General features: G+C 39.2%; 1 protein-coding gene across 2 annotated transcripts in view; it reads right to left on the bottom strand.

Moving 5' to 3' along the window:
• Positions 1 to 5,693: 5,693 nt before the first annotated feature.
• Lipk (lipase, family member K) overlaps positions 5,694 to 21,370 on the bottom strand; it is a 31,804-nt gene continuing 16,127 nt past the window's right edge. The window contains exons 9-12 of one of the 2 annotated variants that reach the window (NM_001437572.1): positions 14,118 to 14,264; positions 11,547 to 11,618; positions 8,993 to 9,064; positions 5,694 to 6,966 (exon numbers count right to left, since the gene is read on the bottom strand). In NM_001437572.1, the coding sequence (NP_001424501.1) occupies positions 6,727 to 6,966; positions 8,993 to 9,064; positions 11,547 to 11,618; positions 14,118 to 14,264 (531 nt within the window). In that variant the 3' untranslated portion in view covers positions 5,694 to 6,726. The remainder of the gene's footprint in view (positions 6,967 to 8,992; positions 9,065 to 11,546; positions 11,619 to 14,117; positions 14,265 to 21,370) is intronic. The other variant, NM_001106374.1, reaches the window with a different exon arrangement.

Below are 21,370 nucleotides of genomic sequence, written 5' to 3'. Positions count from 1 at the left end.
CACTAGTTGGAGCTCAGGAAGGTTTTTGGAACAGATGGGGAAGGATTGAGGAACCAGAATAGGATAGGGACTCCACAAGAAGACCAACAGCATCAATTAACCTGGACACTTCAGAGTTCAGAGTTCAGAGACTGAACACTGGCCAAAGAGCATACAGGAACTAGACCTGTGCCCCCTGCACATATGTAGCAGATATGCAGCTTGGTCTTCATGTGTGTTCCCCAATAACCGGAGCAGGTGCTGTCCCTGACTCTGTTGCCTGCCTGTGGATCCTGTCCCTCTACTGGGCTTTCTTGGCTGACTTCAGTGGAAGAGGTGACCTGAGGTCACTTCTCAGAAGTGAAGAGGAGAGAGAGATGGGGGTGATGTGATATAAGGCCTGGGAGGAGGGCATGTGTGTGATTTGAATATAAAGAGAATAAATAAAATAATTAATTGGAAAAAACTATTATGGAGGTCCAGAAGCCCTTGAATAGCCCCATGTTTTGGAATCCTTCACTGAACTGTTTCAGTGAGACACCTGTCCATATGACTGATGCTGCTTACCTGTCTTTGTGGAGTTACTTTGACACAAATTTGGTGACAGTGCTACATGGTATACAGTAGTAGATGCCTATTGATGAGAGAAGATAGCATCTGTATGGACTTAGGGAGCTTGTTTACTGTGGCAGAGCAGAGGGTGTGGCCAGCCACATTTGATCTTGCTTGATTGATAGGGCTAAGGGCACCATGACTGAGGTCCATGGATCATGGAGTTCCTGTTGTCCTTTTCCAAGTGTAGAACTTTGTGGCTATAGTAATTTCTTTGGGGTATTTTGTGAAGGTCTCGAGCAAACCTCTTGAACAAGTTTTGCCCCACATCGGGGATGTTCAAACTAAGATTTTCTAGGTAATAGGTCCATTGGTGCTGCCTGTGCTCCTTCAGCTTATTTCTTTTAGTAAGTAGTCCAGTTGGGAACAATTTAATAATCTAAAGTGACTGATCTTTCTCAAAACTCAGTGAGATCACAGAGAAGGAATGTTCAGACATCCTCCTGCCTCTGAGTGCATAACAACATAACATAGAAAGAGTAACTGTGCTTGACTTAGACGACATAGGCACATCAGTTAAAGCATTTATCTTAGATTTTATGTTTTCTGTTATTTTTTGTTGCTTTGTTGTTTTGATTTTTTCCTGTTATTAGTGTTTTTATTACTGGTCTGTGTGACATAGGGATGTAGGGACCTCACACACTTGAATGGGTATTCTCCATTGAGCTAAACCCCTATTCCTGTTGTAGCAAAACCAACTCCAAACCTACACAGATCTTTTAAGTTTAAATATTTGGGAAAGGAAAGAGTCCAGGTATTGATCTAACATGAATGTTAACATCAGGGCTCAGGGAATCTAAAGTCTTGCCTCTAGACAGATAGATTGACAAACAGACAGACAGATAAGGAACACACACACACACACACACACACACACACACAGAGAGAGAGAGAGAGAGAGAGAGAGAGAGATACACCACACATATCACACATGTATGCACATAGACATATACATATATACACACACAGACACACATACACTCGCATATACACTCACATGCACACAATGCATATATACACATGAGTGTGCATACACACATTCCCACACATGTGCATGTACACACACATATACATACACACACACATGTTTGCACGCACGTGCATAGAGTAGCAGCAGAGGAAAATAGCACATTTCCTTTTCTGTTACCACCCCCTGTGTTAACGTATAACACTGACAAGCCTGAGAGTGAAGTCAGGGGATAGGCTAGGCTAGGTCTGTCATTTTGGCTGCCACCTCTCTCTGTTAAGCATCTGAAACTATTGTCTAACCAGATAGCAAATATTTCAGGCCTGTCCCATGACTGGAACAGTCAGTAACAGAAACCTTCTTAAGTAACAAAGCCAATTAGTCATGCCTGTGGAAACCTTCATTACTGGGTAGCAGCCAACACTCTCATTTCATGAGTAAGCATAGAAGGTGTTCCTGAGCTCTGCTGTCTATAGCACACTGACTTACATTGCTATTGTCCCAGTTCTGTGAGAACTGCAGAGTCAGTGGGTCTCTCTAACAATGGGACCGTACTCATGACGTCCAAAATCATTCATCACAACCAATACAGTTCAAGGAGCATTAACACTGTGCTGCCGAAAATACTCAATGTTGTACAACAAATTGACTATCCAAGGCAGAGCACCAGAAGAAAGCCACTTTCCACAAAACAATAGAGATATTCACCATAACACACATGCAGAGATCAACATGGATGTGGGAAGAATGTGGGAAAAAACTTTGACATGTCTTAAAATCCAGGCATTTGAAATAATAGATCCTATAGATATCAAAGTACATGAACTGCTCAAAAAAGAACTAAAAGTGATGATTTGTTAAAAACCTCAATGTATTATGGGTTAAAAATCTCCAAGGGATTATGGTTAAACAATGAAATTAAAGAAGAAAGGCAACAAATGGTATGCATGAGAACTTCAGTTAAAAGGATAGAAATTTGAGGGAAAAAAAAACAATGAGAAATATGGGAAATCAAGACATCAAGTTTAAAATAAATAAAAAGAATCAGTTGAGTTGGGTATAGTGGCTAATGCCTGTACTCCCAGCACTGGGGTTGCTGAAGCAGGAAGATTGCAAATTTGAAGCCAGGCCGAAACCCTAGCCTAATAGAAAAGACAAGAGCATCAATAACAACAACGGCAGTCAGTTGAAAGCCTGAATTTTATTAAGCAGAACGCATGCTAGACCGTGAAAACAGGTCTCTTAAACTATGTCATTCAGTCAGTGATACAGAAAACAAGCAGGAGTGGATGTAGGAATCACTTTATGTCTTTGAGACACCATTTAAAGATCAAAATGTACTATCAGAAGACATAAAAGCCAAGAACACATAATGACTACTGAATGAAAAAAAAAAAGAAGAAAATTCCTCAGATCTTGATGGAGAAAAATGATCACTCATGGGTAGAAGGAATTTAGAACCCCAAATAGACATATCCAGAATGAATTCCAGAATGAAATATAGTCAACTATCAAGAGTACATAATATAGAAAGAATTTTAAAACCTATGAAAGACAAGTGCCGACTCAAATTGAAAAGGAAACCCATCTGACCACATCAGAAACCATAAAGGCATGAAGGTATGAGATGGTACATGGTAAAGTCCTTGAGAACATAACTATCAGCCGGCAATACCATGGTCAATGAGGTTATCCCTTTGAAGTGAAGTAAAGACACTCCAAGTACAGCAACACTAAGGTAATTGGCTCCTACTTGACTGGTCATGAAGGAGCCATAAATCAAGAAACAGAAGAAGGATAACAGCTGCCATAAAAACAAGGGAAAGAAAAAATATAAGAAGAGTGGATGTTTGAATGAAATACAGAAAATAAATACTATTGCTATAGTTAACCATCAAACTATAAAGATGAATGTGAGGGGATGAAAGGAAAGAGAAAAGTACATTCAAAATAATTAGAAAAACTCAACAAAATGACAGGAAACAATACATATTGTTCCATGATGACTCCTAATGTCATCTTCCAATTAAAAGAGGCTTAGCATGCACAAAGCCCCGGGTTTGATCCCCATCATATGACCCAAGTACCTCAGTGTGGTACACCTGTAATCCTAGCACTCAGAAGACAGGGGCAGGATCATACCCTAACGTAATAAATATTATCGTCGACATCATAGGAATGAGGAGAAAACTAAAAGGATTTCCTCTAAGAAATAAGACAAGGACAGATGCCCTTCCCGTTCTAGCACCAAAGTGGGAAATAGCCTTAAATTTATTGGCACTTGAGACCAATTCCTGAACAGATGTAAAACAATTCTCAACAGGGGAATCTCAAACAGCTGAGAAACACGTAAAGACAAACCAACATCCTTAGCCAATCAGGGAAATGCAAATCAAAACTACTATGAGATTCCGTCTTATGCCTGTCAGAATGGCTAAGGCCAGCAACAGAAGTGACAGCTCATGCAGATGAAGCTGTAGAGCAAGTGGACCACTCCTGCACTGCTGCTGGAGTGCGCACTTGTACAGCCTGTGTGGGCCAGTATGGCAGTACATCCTTTGGTAACAAAGGATGAACCATCCTACAAAGAGAACACTTGCTCAGCGATATTCATAGCAGCTTTATTTATAATAGCCAGGAACTGGAAAACAACTTAGTTGTTCCTCAACTGAAAACTAGATAAAGAAAATGCGGCACATTTATACAACAGAGTATTAATCATCCGATAAGTAGTTCATGACATCATGAAATTTGCAGGCAACAGAAGGAACTAGAAAAGATGACCCTGAGTAAGATAACCCAGACTCAGAGAGGCAAGCAGAGTGTGTAGTCACTTGTAAAAGGACATTAGCTGTTAATTAAAGAATAAGCACGCCATAATCCACAGATCTACAGAGGCTAAGTAACTAGAAATGCTCAAGGGGGCACACATGGATCTCCCTGGGAAGGGAAAATAAAATAGATCTTGCTAGCAACTAGAAGTCGGTGGGGAGGAGAATAGGAGGGATCAGTCAGGGGCTGAGAGAGATGGAAAGAGAGACTACTAGGAAAGACAAATGGAATTGGGGGGGGGCACATTTAGGGCATGACATAGAAACCTAGTGCAGTGGAAACTCCCTGGACAGTAAAAGAGTGGCCATAGCAAAGTCTCCTATGCATAGGTGGTATAGAGCCTGAACTGGCCACATTCTATAACCAGGCAAGGCTCGTAGCAGTGGGACTGGGACATCAACCCAGCCACCATACCTTTGACCTACCATCTGTCCTGCTAACAAAACTTGCTGGGCACAGAACTTGGCAGAGTGGCCAGCCCATAACTGGTCCAACTTGAAGTCCACACCACAAGAGGGAGCCTGTGCCTGACACTGCCTGGAAGAATAGGAACCAGAGATAGGGCAGCCCAGAGACCTCGGACTGAACCAAACACAACTGGCAAAACAGAAAAAGGCAATGAAATGATTCTTAGTGGTATTCTGCTATACTCATAGATCGATGCCTAGCCCAATTGTCATCAGAGAGGAGTCATTCAACAACTGATGGGAGCAGATGCATGTGAACCCAGGAGAAATTGGGGGAAGAAGTTCAGGAGCCAGAGACATTGAGGACACCACAAGAACAGGACCCATCACAAATAAGCAGGGCTCATAGAGGCTCACAAAACTTGAATGTGCAAACAAGACCTGGGTGCTCTGCGTATACTTTAAGGTTGTATAGTTAGGAATTCTTGCAGAACTCCCAGTGATGGGTGTTGGGGATGTCGCTGACTTTTGCTTGCTCTTGGGATTCTTTTCTTCCTACTGGGTTGCCACATCCAGTCATGTTATGAGGGTTGGTGCTCATTCTTAAATTGTATTTTGTTAGGTCATATTTGATGAATATCTGGAGAAAAGTCTCTCTCTCTCTCTCTCTCTCTCTCTCTCTCTCTCTCTCTCTCTCACACACACACACACACACACAGACACACACACAGACACACAGACACACACACAGACACACAGACACACAGACACACACAGACACAGACACAGACACACACACACACACACAGACACAGACACACAGACACACACACACACCCCAAAGGAGGAGTTGATCTGGGGTAAAGGAGAAGTGGGGAAAGACTGGGAGGAGTGGAGGGAGGGGAAACTGGTGGGGATTTAATCATGAAAGCAGAATAAAAGTAAAAAGAAGACTGAAAAACAATGACATAATTCAAACATGGGAATGCAAATTCCATTCTAAGGAAATAAATTCTTCTAGAAACAAAAGCAGAAAGACCTTTTCAACTAAATACATGCTGAATAATTCAGTCATTAATAACCTACAACTGAATGGTCAAGGAAGAGAATTACATCAAAGGTTACTAGGTGAAATCAAGATGAGGTTATATCAAGTTTTCAACCAATTAAATAACAACATATAATATACTGCAATAAATACATTGTTACATGTAATACAGTGTTACATAATTATAAGATTATATGCTTTCAATTGTGGTATTAATGTCACTATATAGTTAATAGGATCAAGTATTACATTTATTATATACTTGCTATATCTTAAGGTTTGGCATCTTATTATTGATGACAACAGATTAGAATAAAGTTGACAATTTGAAATCAAGCATATTTATGATACCAGTGTTTTGGAGTTCAAGAATGTAGGCATGTTATACATGGAGGACTCTGCCCTGGGTTTCACAGGTTGCAATCCAGGCTGCTTTCCCAGTGGGAAGCTTGAGTACAAAATAATGGGGGTCTGCACTCAAGCACAGTGGTAGAGTGGTTGAAGTGATCTTTGCTGGTTATTGGCCAGAGATCATTCTCAGATCTGAGAAACCATTCGCTGTTCCTTGCAATGTGAACATCCTCATTACATCTGTTTGTAAAAAAAGTAGCTCTTGCTTTAGAATTCTTAAACGTAATGCTGTGTTTTCTAATGAAGGAAGTAATTGCATTCCTTCACCTTTGCCAAATAGAATCACCTAGCCAGGGGGTATGGCCTCTGTCAACTTTGCAAATGCTGTTGACTACAAAGAACCCTCGCTCCGGTTCTCTTCCTCACAGAAAAGAAGAGACAATACAAGTTGAGAATGACTGAGGTGTCATTGGAGCGTCTGTCTTATTATTACCACAAGACACACACCTGCTTATAAAAATAGAGCGCCATTAATTTTGCAAAGACTCTTCCATCATTGTAATTAGGTCTCGGTAAACTTCCTGGGGGGCGTCCTGTCCGAGGTAAAAGTCCATGTGGTTGTAGTGTGGGATCTCCTTGTAGTAGATAAGGTTGGCAACTTTAGGGAGCAGGTTCTTAGTGTCCTTCTCATCTGCCACAACATCGCGTCCCCCACTCCACATTGCTGTTGGGACTCGCATCTTACTGATGTTATACACAGGTGGGGTAAGCTAAAGGAAGTGGGAGAGAAAGGAAGGCAGAGCGGGCAGGAAAGGGAGAACAACATTAGATAGTGAGCTATTTTTTTTTCCAGATTCTAATCTGTTGAATTGGGATTCAGTTAATGACATATGAACACAGAAACATTGTATAGTGAGTTCTCCACTGCTGTGAAAAGGTATCTTAGAATAACTCCTAGCAATAAGAAAGACATGTTCTTACTCTTTCAGAGAGTGCAATATTTGTTTGTATGTCTTGCTTGCTTTTAGGCCGGTTATAAGGCAATGGACCTTGACAGAAGCATCCAGAAGAGGAGAGCCTCTGCCATCATGATATAGCCAGGAATCAAAGAAATCATGTTACTGTGATAATGCATTATGAAAATAAAGAACTACCATTACGCTCCCGACTTGCACTTTGGGGCAGATACTTGAGGAAGAACGTTTCTCTGAAAAATCAGGGGTTTCTCTTTCTGGTAGAACTTGACCTGAGAGTGTGCACATTTCGAAATAAACGTCTCTCTCATATGCAGAAGTCTGAGATTTGGTTTTTCTAATTGTGATTTTCTTAGTAGCAACATATGAAGGACAAATACTTAGCTGCCAAAATAGAGTTCAACAAAGACTGAGGAAAACCAAGGCAAAGTGAGCATCAACAGACACAGGTAAGCTTTCAGGATCAGACTCGGTCTAATGTCCCTAAAGCAAGAATTCCATTACTCCAGTGACACTATTATTCTGCTAAGAACTTAGGCATTGAGGAGAAGAAGGAAAATCAAAAATAAATATTAAAATTTGGCTTTAAGTGGTATCTGGTTAACTTTTTCTAGGACTTCTTAGTTTATATTTAAGTTGACAGTGAGAGAGAAATCATAAATTATTTAGACATCACGCTTCCTTAGCAATGTAGAATCCCCAGTGATTTATGTCGGTAATTAAACCAATATAATTTATGGTGTCCTTAAGTGTAGTTGTAACTAAGGCTACTGCCTTTTAAATATGCAGAGTTCATCTTCTGTTTGAGTTTCCCTTAGAAGTTCCAAGCAAGGAACCATATCTGAATCTCGCTCACCATGCATGCATGATTTTCCTTCCATTTGTAAATACAAAGATGAACTTGACAGCTCTGACCCCACTTTCATCTAAGACTCCTAACTCATAAGATGAGGTCAGCATCTAAAATGCTCTTCCTAAAGAAACCATGAACTTGGTGGAGCAAGGGAGGCAGTCATTAACAGAGAGACACATCACCGTCTGCCAGGTATGTGTTTGATATCTGCTCCTCCCTCAAGCCCATGTAGATTCCACTACAGCAGTTTGAGAGAACAGCCAATTTTTTTCAAAACATTGAAAATATTAATTTCTCTATTTGTGCTATTTTTGCAATTTTGACTGCCATTAGGCAGTCAGAACAATGATTATGTTGCTCAACATAGTTAGAAAAAACTAACAGTAACCAAGAGAGAATGTACAGTTTTTAGTGTAAGATACTCACTAAATTCATCATTTTCATAGATGATGCCAAGAAATATTTTAATGTTATATTATCCATGTGGTAGAGGCAGTTCTCCTTAAGGATGGCTTTTTCATCACTGACTCATCTTAAAATCCATGTATTGGGTTTTTAAAAAGTAACGAAGGACGTCATGAGGAACTGTTAGAACAATGCTAGCGTTATTAGAAATGGGGTCCATGTTTCTAAATTCTGTCTTTAAAACAGTGCTAATTAAGTATTAAGAGTACTTGTTTTGTTTTCCTGTAAAGAAATGAGCAGTGAAAAGAAAATGGAGAAATACATCTGAGATCCAGAAATCCATGGGCCATTGTCTAGTTATTTGGCAATGTACTTCCTTAAGCCTCTAGGAAAACAAGGGCAATGAGGTTCCCCTTAAGTGACTAATGCGAGGATTAGAAACAATGACTCAGCTCAGGGTAAAACCCGGGAAGCACCACGTGCTAGCAGCCATGAGCTGCTCATCAAAACAAATGGGAAGCAGCACATAAATATTCGAATGAGGCTGTTCTCGCTACTATTTACCTGGTTGAAGTGCATCATGTTCTGGTCAGGATTGCCCCAGTCAAAAGCTTGGAGTTGACCGGAATTGACAGCCTAAGATAAAACAAAAATTAAAAAAAACCACATTAAAATGATATAAGAAGACAATGCACATTTACAATTAGTGAGAAAGAAATACACGGAGAACGTTGATATTATGCCCACGCATTAGAACATTAATCAAACAATAAAGGTGGGTACTGCTTCATGGAACCTACAGAACCTTGTATTCCATATATATATATATATATATATATATATATATATATATATATATATATATGCTACATTGGATTTCAAGAATTTATATCTGTATATATTAATAGGAATTTTGTCCATAATTTCCAACACTAAAAATGAGTATGTCTGATATTAAACAACTTGCCACTTTTCTGTCTATCAGCAAGTGTCCTTATGCTGTTTTGAATGTCTCCCCTGTTATTAAATGTCTTTGTCACTATTGGAGAATATTCAGCAACTGTGGACTGCTTGACGCTTCTGAGCAGGACCAGGCCATGTGTCGTGCTGTGAGCGAGCTCTATGAGCTAAGCTTTGGCAGCAGTGGGAATAGCTACCTTTACACCTTGGTATTCAGATTTCAGACATTTGAGTGGAAGTATCCAGATAAGGAGGCAGATAAATCCAGATTTATATGAAGGGCTTAATTATCTTCAGAAGAATTTCTCTCCCTTATAGTTTTAACCCTTTTACTTTATTTTTTTACTTCTATAATATTATTTATGTATGTGCATATACATATTTATATGTATATTACTATAAATGCATACATTGCTATAAATGTAATATATGTAGTTATAGAAGATATATAGATATATGTATATATATAATTATATTTTATATGTGTGTGCTATAAAACTGTCTCAAAAAACAAAAAAAAAATCCCAACAAATTCCATGCATTTTATACAGTGTGAGGAAACAGAGTGTTCTTTTTAGAATCTGGAGTCTATTGTCTGATAAGATGGTTTTATACCCAGGCTTGAATGATGACCCAATCTCATATGCAGGACAAACATCTGCAGTGTGAATGACGGCAGCATCTGCCTGGTCTGTTAGATTAACTAGGAAGATGTGTATAAGCCACTCAGTCCCTGGCAGTGTGCAACAGAGTGTCTTTCACTGACTCACTATAAAGCAAGTATGTTTTGTTTGAAATGCTTGAGACCAGCTGTGTTCTTGACTTCAGAGGTTTTAAAAGTTCACATTTTCAAATTTTGTATATTTGCATGGATTTTATTAATTGAGCATGCCTAATCTGAAAACCCCCAATTCAACCTGCTCCAGAATTTAAATTTTTCAGTGTAAGTGATGGATTAGAGATATTCAGTCAGTGCTATAGACAGATGAGCAACATCACCCTTGCTTTAGCCGTCTGGATACATTTGAAGCAAATGCTGTATCCCGGTCATCCCTTATTTTTGCAAAAGGCAAGAGTCTCTGTAGATGCAAAAGGCATCGGCTGCAATATTTGCAGAATGGGCTGTAACTGCCTTAATGGAAACATTTTCATAAGTATCCAGCAAGATGCAGGAAATCATATAGAAAGAGGAAGGCGACCATGTAGTAAGTGCTCATGAACTGTGAACTTGGATTTGCATTTCCTGGGAGGAACCCACGTCCTCACTAGTATCAGGTTCCATGTTTAGACCAGCCTTCACTCATAGGAGCACAAAGTCTATCTCCAAACACTTTGCACTAGTCTCCAGTGTTTTATATACTGTCTGTAACTGATTCCCATTTTCTCCTTTAAAGTGAGTCATAAGATATTAGTATGTATGCTAAAAATGTGAATTACTCTCGAATTTCCTCTTGTACACAGATTGATGGGATTATGCTAATTTCGTTGAATTCTTTAAAAAGATGGGGCTGAAATTATTGATAAAGAATAAAAGTTGCTGACAAAGAATTAATATAAACTTATGCACATCTTGGCTCAGAAAGTTATGCAATTAATTGAACCAAATTTATCTTGAGCTTACCTGATATTGAATAAGCTTATCAAGTGAAATTGTAACTGTGAGCAAACCCAAAAACCATTCATCTATTTTAATTCCTCCCTAGAGTTTCCTTTGTTCGGAACAAATCACTCTTTCTGCACTCTGAAATGCCCCATGTGCTAATGGTAAGACGAACAGGCCTTTCTCGAATAGGTTGTATTGTTTTACATAAAGTTGTCAAACCTAATGATTTCCCAGAAGAAGAAATAAAAGCCTTTTCCAAACAGGCTAAGGGAGGAACTTATGGACAGGAACTCAGTCAGAATATGTGGTCATCAGCCTCTAAGCCCAGGCACCGAAGACAAGAATAGATGAGAGCAAAGGTAATCATAAAAGGAAGTGAGCGTTGATTCTAGAAGCAACACCATGCTAGGTAGGTGCATGCACAACCTGCATGGAACTCTCTGGAACTGCACCTCAAGGAGATTGTAGATATTTGGGTATGCCCCTGAGAGAGAGAGAGAGAGAGAGAGAGAGAGAGAGAGAGAGAGAGAGAGAGAGAGAGAGAGAGAGATGTACCTGGGCCCAGTGCAACATGTTCTGAACAGATGTTCCTGCAGGACTCTGTGCCATATAAACATCCAAGCGACTCTGTAAAGAAAGCATTTCTTATCTCAAGGCTACTCTTAACACATGCATAGACATTTGAAGACCACTTCAGCTTCCTGTTTATAATTACATTTATTATCTTTAGGAAAACATATTCTGTATCTCTCTGGAAATAGTAACCAAAAAAGCTCATCATTAAGCAAACTTTCCTCCATGGCTTGTTCTGTCCTGGGTAATGATGTCCTTCAGCCCACAGAGGGCATCTAACTGGTTGAACGCAGAAGGCTGTGCAACTTTTCTCTTTGTGCTCATCTCCCACAGACGAGGTGGTAAAAACTTAAATGGGCCTCTTCTTGCCTCTTCTTTACTTTGTATATATAAAAGAACACTGAAATAAAACTTTGAGGGGTTGGAGAGATGGCTTAGTGGTTAAGAGTACTGACTGCTCTTGCAGAGGACATAGGTTCAATCCCCAGCACTCAAATGACAGCTCACAACTCTGTGTGTGTGTGTGTGTGTGTGTGTGTGTGTGTGTGTGTGTGTGTGTGTAATGCCAGTCCTAGGGGACTTGATGCCTTCTTCTGACCTCTGTAAGCACAGCATGCACGTAGTACCAAACATATACATAAAATAAAAATAAATAAATATGAAAAAAATAAATTGAAGTGAAAGCTTTGCTCACAAAAAGTTTTGGCACAGATCTACATGTTTTAAGTCATTACCAGATTTTAAAAAATGTGTCAAATATTCTGTGAAGCCTTTGAATGTATGTAGGATGAAAGTCCTTTAATGTAGTTAAATTTATTTTGGATAGAATATTTTCTTTCACACTTTGAGTCAATTTTTAAATATAAGGACTATTTTTTATCAACATATCAAAACATTTGAACAGTTTTTAAAAATATATCTATTTATGATTAATTCAAAACTGCTGAAAACAAGCCAAAATCATAAATTGAGTTCAGAGCATTGGTATTATTAGCAATCATTATTATTTCAAAGTTCCACAAAAGCTTCACTGCTGGTTATGTGTCTCTCTCTTCTTCCTGATGTTATAATATCCATAATCTAGTTCTTAGCTGACAGTCAAAAAAGAATTTGGCCAAAGAGGGCCTCTATAGTCAAGGGTATTGCTTTATTAATATTTATCAGACCCTTGAACCAACTTGCTTAGCTTAGCCTATGTGACATATTTTCATCTTCGTGACATTCTTACATCCCCATGATTAACAAGCACAGTTTCACTGGAGAATTGACTTGAGAACAGTTCAGGCCTGCTTTGCACAAAGCAAGCCTTTTATAAAAATCTTTGAATCTCACCATCAGCTCTGTAATCCCGAGTACTCAGGAGTCTGATACAGGAGTATCATGAATTCAAGGCTCATCTGGGCTATATGGTGAGTTCAAGGCCAGCCTGAGCAACTTAGAGAGAACCTCCTATCTACACAATAGAGGGAGAGCAGGCTCTTGACAAAAGACTCTGAGATGGAGACCATCTTCAACTGTGTGATACCTCTGGTTTCAAACATAGTCCATGTCTAGCTGGGATGTGAAGAATAAGTTCTGAACTTTCCCTTCTTTGTACTTCAAGTTAGCTACTTATAATTTGAATGGAAAGGAGACCAGTGCTAGAAGAAAGGAAGAGTAACCATCCAAGTCAGTACCCTTAATGCTACGTTTATAGCTTAATGGAAAGACAAATTTATGTCTTTCATTTACTGGAGGGGTGATTCACAAGATAAGAATTTCCAAATTGTTAATGGATGTATGTTAGCATTTTGTCTAAGCTGCCCCACCATTATCTGGCAACTGCCAGGTGTGCTTGACTCACCATAAAATGGGGTCCTCACCCTCTTGACTTTCTTTTGCCTTCTTGTTCCCTCTCTGTCCTTTTGTCCCTTCCCTTTCTCTACCCATTCCCCTCTCCCCTCTCCACATGCTCATGGACAGCCTCTAATCTCCTCTCTCTCTCTCTCTCTCTCTCTCTCTCTCTCTCTCTCTCTCTCTCTCTCTCTCTCTCTCTCCTATGCTTTCAACACTCCTCCCCATGCTCTGAATAAACTCTATTCTATACTATGCCGTTGTGTGGCTGGTCCCTCAGGGGGAAGGGATACCTGAGCATGGGCCCTGGGAGGCACCCCCTTCCCCACACCTGACTACACATTCACCAAAACATATTTCTTCTTCCCGTATCTTTTTATAAACACAACAATGTAGAAGATTTATTTAAAAATCAATACAAAATGTAGATTCTAAAATCATTCCCTGAGTCCACTTTAGTAGGTCTGAAATAATCATAATTCTAATGAAAATAATGAGATTTTTTTATTGGTGTAGTTTTAGCCACAGCAAGAATTCGAAGCTATGTGGGCAAGCCATTTTCTCCAGTCATTTTTATAAGTGATAGTCAACTCTCAACCCTGAGTGGAGTCTTTCAAAAGACAAAACATAAGCTATCTAATATGACTTACATAAAATCCAAACTCTCAACCCCTTTGCAACAAAATCTTTGTTTTTCAGGAAGTGATTACTTATACCTACCATGTTTAAGTTTTGGGGATCAAATCCACTTAGAGAAAACAGGAAGTTGCTGCATAGCTGACGGAATAACTTCCGGTTGCACACTTTGGTAGCAATGAATTGTTCGAGCCACGTGTGTGTGGAGAACATTTTGTCACCAAATAATATCTGAAAGATGGGCGTAGAACATCACTAACTGTCATAGAGAACAGGAGCAGAGAATGTTTGTCCATCCAGGCAAGGACTGCAAGGGCAGTAACAGTATTGGTCCTGTGTGAAACCACAAGGCTGGTGAAATCTTATCTTTGTAATACTCCTAACTACCCTAAAACTTTTCAAAAGATTCATTCGTGGATCTTTTGGGCATGTTCCCTTGGAATATAGCCTGCACAGAGATTGGTAAAACATTTCTACATGGATCTAGATTCTTCTTATAACGTGAGAAGAACCTAATTCCTGTTTGCCTGAACTTTTGGGGCACCTCCTAAGCAGAATCATCGTGAAGGTGATGGCTCCCGTTTGAAGACTATCTAATGAAGCTCTTAGAACCTAGCAAAGAGTTTCAGAACAGTAAGTTTGTCCTAAGTCGTATCTGAAACAAGCAACCAGGTTTTCCTCTCTCGATCCTTTAACACGTTCCCAGAAACAAAACCCTCACTGTAAGTACTGCATCTCCACTGATGAAATATCAGGCAAGGGTGCGAGTATGTTGAATACACCCTTTGAAGTCTAAAAGCCTATCGCATCACAGTGCAAGAAAATATTGAATCCTCATGTACGTTGGTCAAATCTTGCTTTTCTTTCACCAGGGTGAATTTTATATTATTAGGGTAATAAGTTATAGGGGAGGTGAAAGATCAATTTTATTTCTTAAGAGCAATAGAAACAACCATTCACTATAAAAACTGTCACAGATTCCTTCTGAAATCCTTTACTAACTGACTATTACAACAGCAACTGAAAAAGAATAATGCACATTAATTTTCGTTGCAATAATTCACTGTAGGTTTTTACCTTTTCTTTGGTAAACTAGAGCCAGTAAATTCTTACATGGCGTAACTTAATTCCATTCTGAGTTTGAAAATGTTTTGTATTATGGAATTGAAAGGAATTACCATTTAGTAAAACATTTACTAGTCTATGATCTCTCTCTCTCTCTATATATATATATATACATATATATGTATATATATACATATATATGTACATATATATATGCATATGTATATATATCACCATGATTTAATGAATATAGTTTTTCTATTAAAGACAGAAAACAGAGGAAAGGAGAAAGAGGAGAGAATTAGGAGGGAGAGGGGGGAGAGGAGAGAGAAAGTGTAACAAGATCGGGGAAGGAGTAGGAAGAAGAGAAAGAAGGTAATGCAGGGGAAGAATGGCATTCAATTAAGTTCAAGCTTCTCAATTCTGTAGGTCATAATGCTATAACAGGCCATTGCAAAAGTCACCTAATTCATTCTGTTCTGTTCTTCATTGTGTGCTAATTACTACACAGTCCTAGCAATTACTCCACTCACCAAACTGTAACTGTGTGACTGTCCCCATTGTGATTTAGTAATCGTGGCGGCATGCAGCCACATTGTGAATTTATGTTTTAAAAAGAACGCTGACACCTATTCAGTGTTCTATGTGTGAAGACCTGGATTCCTTCAGGAAAAAGTAATTCAACTACAGAGCACATCTCATCTGATAGACTGCATGCTTTTATTCTCCGTTTATCAATACTATCTCTGTCCATACATGGGAAAAATGACATGAAGTAGCCAGTATGTTCATATAGTCAGCTACAAAAATACATGAAGGAAGAGGCCATGTCTATCTCATAGGCCCTGTTCCTTCCCAAATGCAGGGGGAAGCAGCATGGGGGTCTCAGTTTTACTCCATTCCTATAGCATTCACTATGCATTACCCAAGGACAAAGAATTACCCCTTCATCCTGACCTAAAGGAGAGTGTAGTATAGCATTGCAGAAGGCTCATTTAAAGAGGGACACATCACTGTGCACAAGCTATCAACTTGATCCTGGAGAGGGCATGTTGGTCACATGGTAAGAGGCATATAGGTCCCTGCAAGAATCTTTGCACCTTTGTGATAATTGAGCCATTTTTGTTTGTTGAAAAAAGAAGACGTCATTGCATGTTGTGGCTGTGGGAAAAACAGATATGCTGCTTCTATATGTCATTTCAATGACTATACCAGCTTGACAAATGCTACACACTATGTTAATATGAACATATGGCTTACCAAACAGAACATTGGTTGTAATACTTCAATGCTCTACTCAGCTGGGCAAGTATCTAGGCCTGGGTTTTTCTGACCGACCTTGAAAAAGTTATGAAGCTACATTTGATAAAGTATATCTATGATCCCTGCACCTGGGAGGCAGAGGCAGGAGGATTGCCACAAATCAGATGCCTGATTTGTATAGCAAGTTTGAAGTCAGGCAGGCCCAAACAAAGCACCACTACCATCCACACAGCAGAGAAACGATTGCATATAATCAAAATCATCATTCTTTTTAATTGCCCAATAATAATAATAATACTGAGATTTAGCTCTGGCACCCGTTCACTGAATGATGTGTGAAAGGTTGCTCTGCTTCTCTGAGTCCGAAGCTTTTATTTTTAAGAAACAAAATAACAATTGAGTAAAGCAGAGGAAGTTAAAAGAGAAAAGGTTCAGTGTAAATGGCAAGTTAAAAAGAAAGTAGTGAGATAGCCCAGTCACAAAAGAGCACACATGGTATGCACTCACTGATAAATGGCTATTAACCCAAAAGCTTGGAATACCCAAGATAAAATTCACAGACCACATGAAGCTCAAGAAGAAAAAAGATCAAAATATAGAAGCTTCAGTTCTTCTTAGAAGGGTGGGACAAAATACTCACAGGAGGAAAGACAGGGACAAAGAGTGGAGCAGGGACTGAAGAAAAGGTCATCCAGAGACTTCCCCACCTGGGAATCCATCCCATATGCAGCCACCAAACACAGTCACTATTGCTGATGTTAAGAAGTGCTTCCTGACAGGAACCTAATATGGATGTCTCCTGAAAGGCTCTGCCAGAGCCTTATTGATACAGATGAGGATGCTTCTAGTTAACCACTGGACTGAACATGAGAACCCCATGGAGGAATTAGAGAAAGGACTGAAGGAGCTGAAGGGGTTTGCAACCCCATAGGAAGAACAACAATATCAATGAACCAGACACCCCTTCCCCCCCCCCAGAGCTCCCAGGGACTAAACCACCAACCAATGAGTGAGTACACATGGAGGGAACCATGACTCCAGCTGCATATGTAGCAGAGAATGGCACTGTCTGGCATTAATAGGAAGGGAAGCCCTTGGTTCTGTGAAGGCTTGTTTCCTCAGTGTAGGGGAATGCCAGGGCAGTGAGGTGGGAATGGATGGGTAGGAGTGGGAGCATCTTCACAGAAGCAGGATGAGGGGGGATGCCGGGTGGGAGATAACATTTGAAATGTAAATGCATGAAATATCCCATTAAAAATTAAAATACAAAAATAAACACGAAAATAAATAAATAACAAAGAAAGTAGAGAGACAACGATACAAAGAAGTAAATGCCCAGAGGCAGGGTGGGAAGTGGAACAAAGCAACCATAAATAAATGCTGAGTGCTCTGCACTGAACTCTAAACTGAGCTTGGCTGATACATAAACAAACTTACGCAATGCGTGTTGTGCGTGTTATTGACCAGGAATGATGCTTACCCATATTATCTCAATGAGTATCAAAGTTTGGCAAATTCTATATAAGTTTGAAAAACACAATTTAGGAGGAGTGAATAGCTTTCCCACAGCCATAAATGCATGTGACAGATACACAACAAGAGTCTAATTCTATATGACTCTAGTCCTTAGACCTGTCCTCGAGGGGATTGAACTAAATTTAATAAGGACAATGGAGCAAGACCAAGAGCAAGTGCTGACAATGAGGAGTCAGTTGCCGGATTTTTTTTCCAGAACAGATCATGTGGTAAGTACAACTTCAACCTCTACAAATCTTTAAAAGTTAAAAATCAGGGTCTGGAGAGATGGCTCAGTGCTTCTGAGCTCATACTGCTCTTGTAAGGCAGCCAAGTTTGTTTCCCAGCAGCAACAAATGCAAATAACTAGATGACCTAGAAGAAATGAGTGAGTTCATTGATGCACGTGCCTAGCCAGTACAGAATAATAAATAGACATCTGAATTGGTTAATAAAAGCTAATAATAATGAGCTGATGAAGAAGAGTCTTTCATCAAAGAAAAGCTCATGGCCAGTGATGTCATTGTTGAATTCTCCCAAGCATCTATAGAAGAGTTAAAGTTTATATCAAAATGTCTAAAAGCATCCAAATTGAAAAGGAAGAAACTCTTCCAAATTTATTCTATGAAGCCACTATTATCATGATACCCCCACAAGGAAACAGCAAAATCAGCAAATTATAGATAAATATGCCTGATGAAAATGTGGAAATATGCTTAGTGCAAAACTTAGCAAACCAAATACAATACATGGAAAAGATAAATTATTCCAATCAACTGGAATTCACCTAAATTAGCAAGAGTCAAAATATGCAGATGAAAAAGCACGATTATGATAGGCCAACAGGATGAAAGCCAGCAGCAGCAGCAGCAGCAGCAACAACAAGAGGGGGAAAAACACCAAACAAACGTATTATTGGTCTAGTGAGATATCTTAGCAGGTAAGGGTATTGTTTAAGCCTGGTGTTCTGAATTTGATTCCTGGAACACATGTCATGTTGTAAAAAGAGAACAAACTCCACAAAATTGTCCACAAACCAACCCATATACAGTTCATGTCATATATCCCCTTCCAATAATAAATTACAAAAGCATGTTATCACCTCTATAGATCCAATCACTTTGGGTGATATACCTGAATATTCTTTCATGATTAAAAACTATGAACAAGTTAGCATGAGAGGGATGTATTTCTAACATAATTACATCAATACATAATAATCCCATAGCTAGCATAATCATCACAAATGAGGAAATTTGAAAGCTCTCTAGGATCTGAAACAAGATTGTCCACTTTCACCCCAATATACAAACTAGGAGTTTAAGAGCAATAAGGCATGGCAAAGAAATAAAGGGCATCATCTATCTACTTACTATCCATCTCTACTTATTGAGAAAGTTCTTCGATACATAGATGAACCTGAACTCAAATTCATTCTGTAGTCAAGGTTAGCCTTAAACTTACTATGCCCCTGCCTCACACTCCTGACTTCTGGGGTTATAGACATGTTATCACACCTGATATTTTCTACAATTTTCAATGAAATTCAACTTTTCATCACTTGCATATAGTATGGTCATACATATAGAAAGCCCTGCAGACTACCCCATAGCTGCTAGAACTAATAAATGAATCTGACAAAATTATAGGACATAAAAGCAATGTGTAGACATCAGTAGACTTTCTACAATCCAACAGAAAATTATTCCAAAAAGGAAACAAAGCATTCTCATTTAGGATACCTATAAGAATAAAAAAGAAATAGAATAAACTAACTAGCAGGAAAAACTTTCTACAAGAGAAGTGTAAAATGGATAAACACAATCAGGGCGGACATAAAAACTAGACATGCCATTTGCACATATTAAAGGACTCTATAAAATGATTGAAGTGTGATTCAAGTCAAAATAACTATCCGATTTTCATACAATAAGAAAAGCATCTAAAATTCATATGGAAACCCGAACAATTACACAGCTAGAACACTATTGAGAAAGAAAAGCATTGCAGACATACTACCTGATTTTGTGATGTAACACAAAGCTACATTGGTAGAAATGTTGTTGTGGTTTGCCCTGGAGTTATTAGTTTTGATCCTAACTCCACTGCCCCAAGGCTGCCTAGTGAGTACTCAGGACTCAAGTGACTTCACCAGAAACTTCTCCCTATTTAAATTGTAAAGTACAGGTGAGGGCAGGAACAGGATAGAAGGAGGCCTGTCATTGGATGAGAAGGAAGAATGGGCGGGAGAAGAGTTTGAAGGAAGAGGAGGAGACAAGGAGACAGGAACAGAAGAGGGGGAGAGACAGAGTAGCCAGTAGACAACATGGCAGGTGACGTTAAGATTCCGCTCTGTGTATTTACAGGTTGTTATTAATGTTCTTAAGGAATGGATGGTACTGGGCTTTGTATGTTTAGGTGGGCAATTATATCTCATCAATTGGATCAAAGATTATTGTGTTGTGTGTTCTTTCATGTGCAGATTTAAGTGTAAGGGAGTGTGGGATGGCTAGTCTGGGCTGCCACAGAATTGGAATGTGTACTTCTGGCAAGATATCCAGAAGATATTTTGAGGCACTACAGTGCCAGACCTAGCGGGGTAAAAGACAGCATTTTATTTTTTATAATTTTACAACACAATGTCATGGCATTGACATAGCAAATACATAGGCCAATGGAAGAGAATCTTGAGAGACTAGAAAAAAACACCACCTGTGACAGCCATGTGGCCTAGGAACACTCACTGGGAAAGAACAGTCTTTTCAATATGTCATACTGCAAAGACTGGATGTGCATGTGCAGGAAATTGAAGCTAGTTCTCTTACTGCACAGAAAATAAACTGAAAACATATAAAGTTTGCAGGAGAAGTCTGAAACTCTCAGAAGAAAGGGTAGGAAAAGTGTTTGGGGGAGTTGGAATTATCAAGGGATTTAAAAATAAGATTCCCACATCATTGGTAACTGTGGTGGTTTAAATATGCTTGGCCCAGGGAGTGGCATTATTTGGAGGTGCGGCCTTGTTGGAGGAAGTGTGTCATTGTGGGCATGGGCTTTAAGACCCTTGTCCTAACTGCCTGGAAGCCATCTTCTTCTGTCTGCCTCTGGATGGGGATATAGAACCCTCAGACCCTCTAGCCCCACATTTGCCTGGATGGTACCATGCTCCTGCCTTAAATGATAATGGACTGAACCTCCAAACCTGTAAGCCATGGTTGTCTTGGTCCTGGTGTCTGCTCAGAGCAGTAAACCTCTGACTAATACAGAAATAAGCCCAAAAGTAGTCAGATAGGATTTTATAAAATTAGGAGACTTCTGAATAGAAAAACAAAAAACAAAAACAAAAACAAAAACACAAAACAACAACAAGAACAACAAATGACCACATGGAAAGGGAAAAATATTTGAAAATTATATATCTGATGTGGTTGACATTCAAAATATGCCAGGAATTCAGCTTAGTGACATAAAAATGCGATTAAATGGGAGATAGAATT

Source organism: Rattus norvegicus, chromosome 1 (assembly GCF_021556685.1).
Source record: "Rattus norvegicus strain SHRSP/BbbUtx chromosome 1, alternate assembly SHRSP_T2T, whole genome shotgun sequence".
In the NCBI taxonomy this organism is placed as follows: Eukaryota; Metazoa; Chordata; class Mammalia; order Rodentia; family Muridae; genus Rattus; species Rattus norvegicus.
The sequence above is the reverse complement of the archived record's forward strand: the minus strand, read 5'-3'. Positions and strand labels throughout refer to the sequence as shown.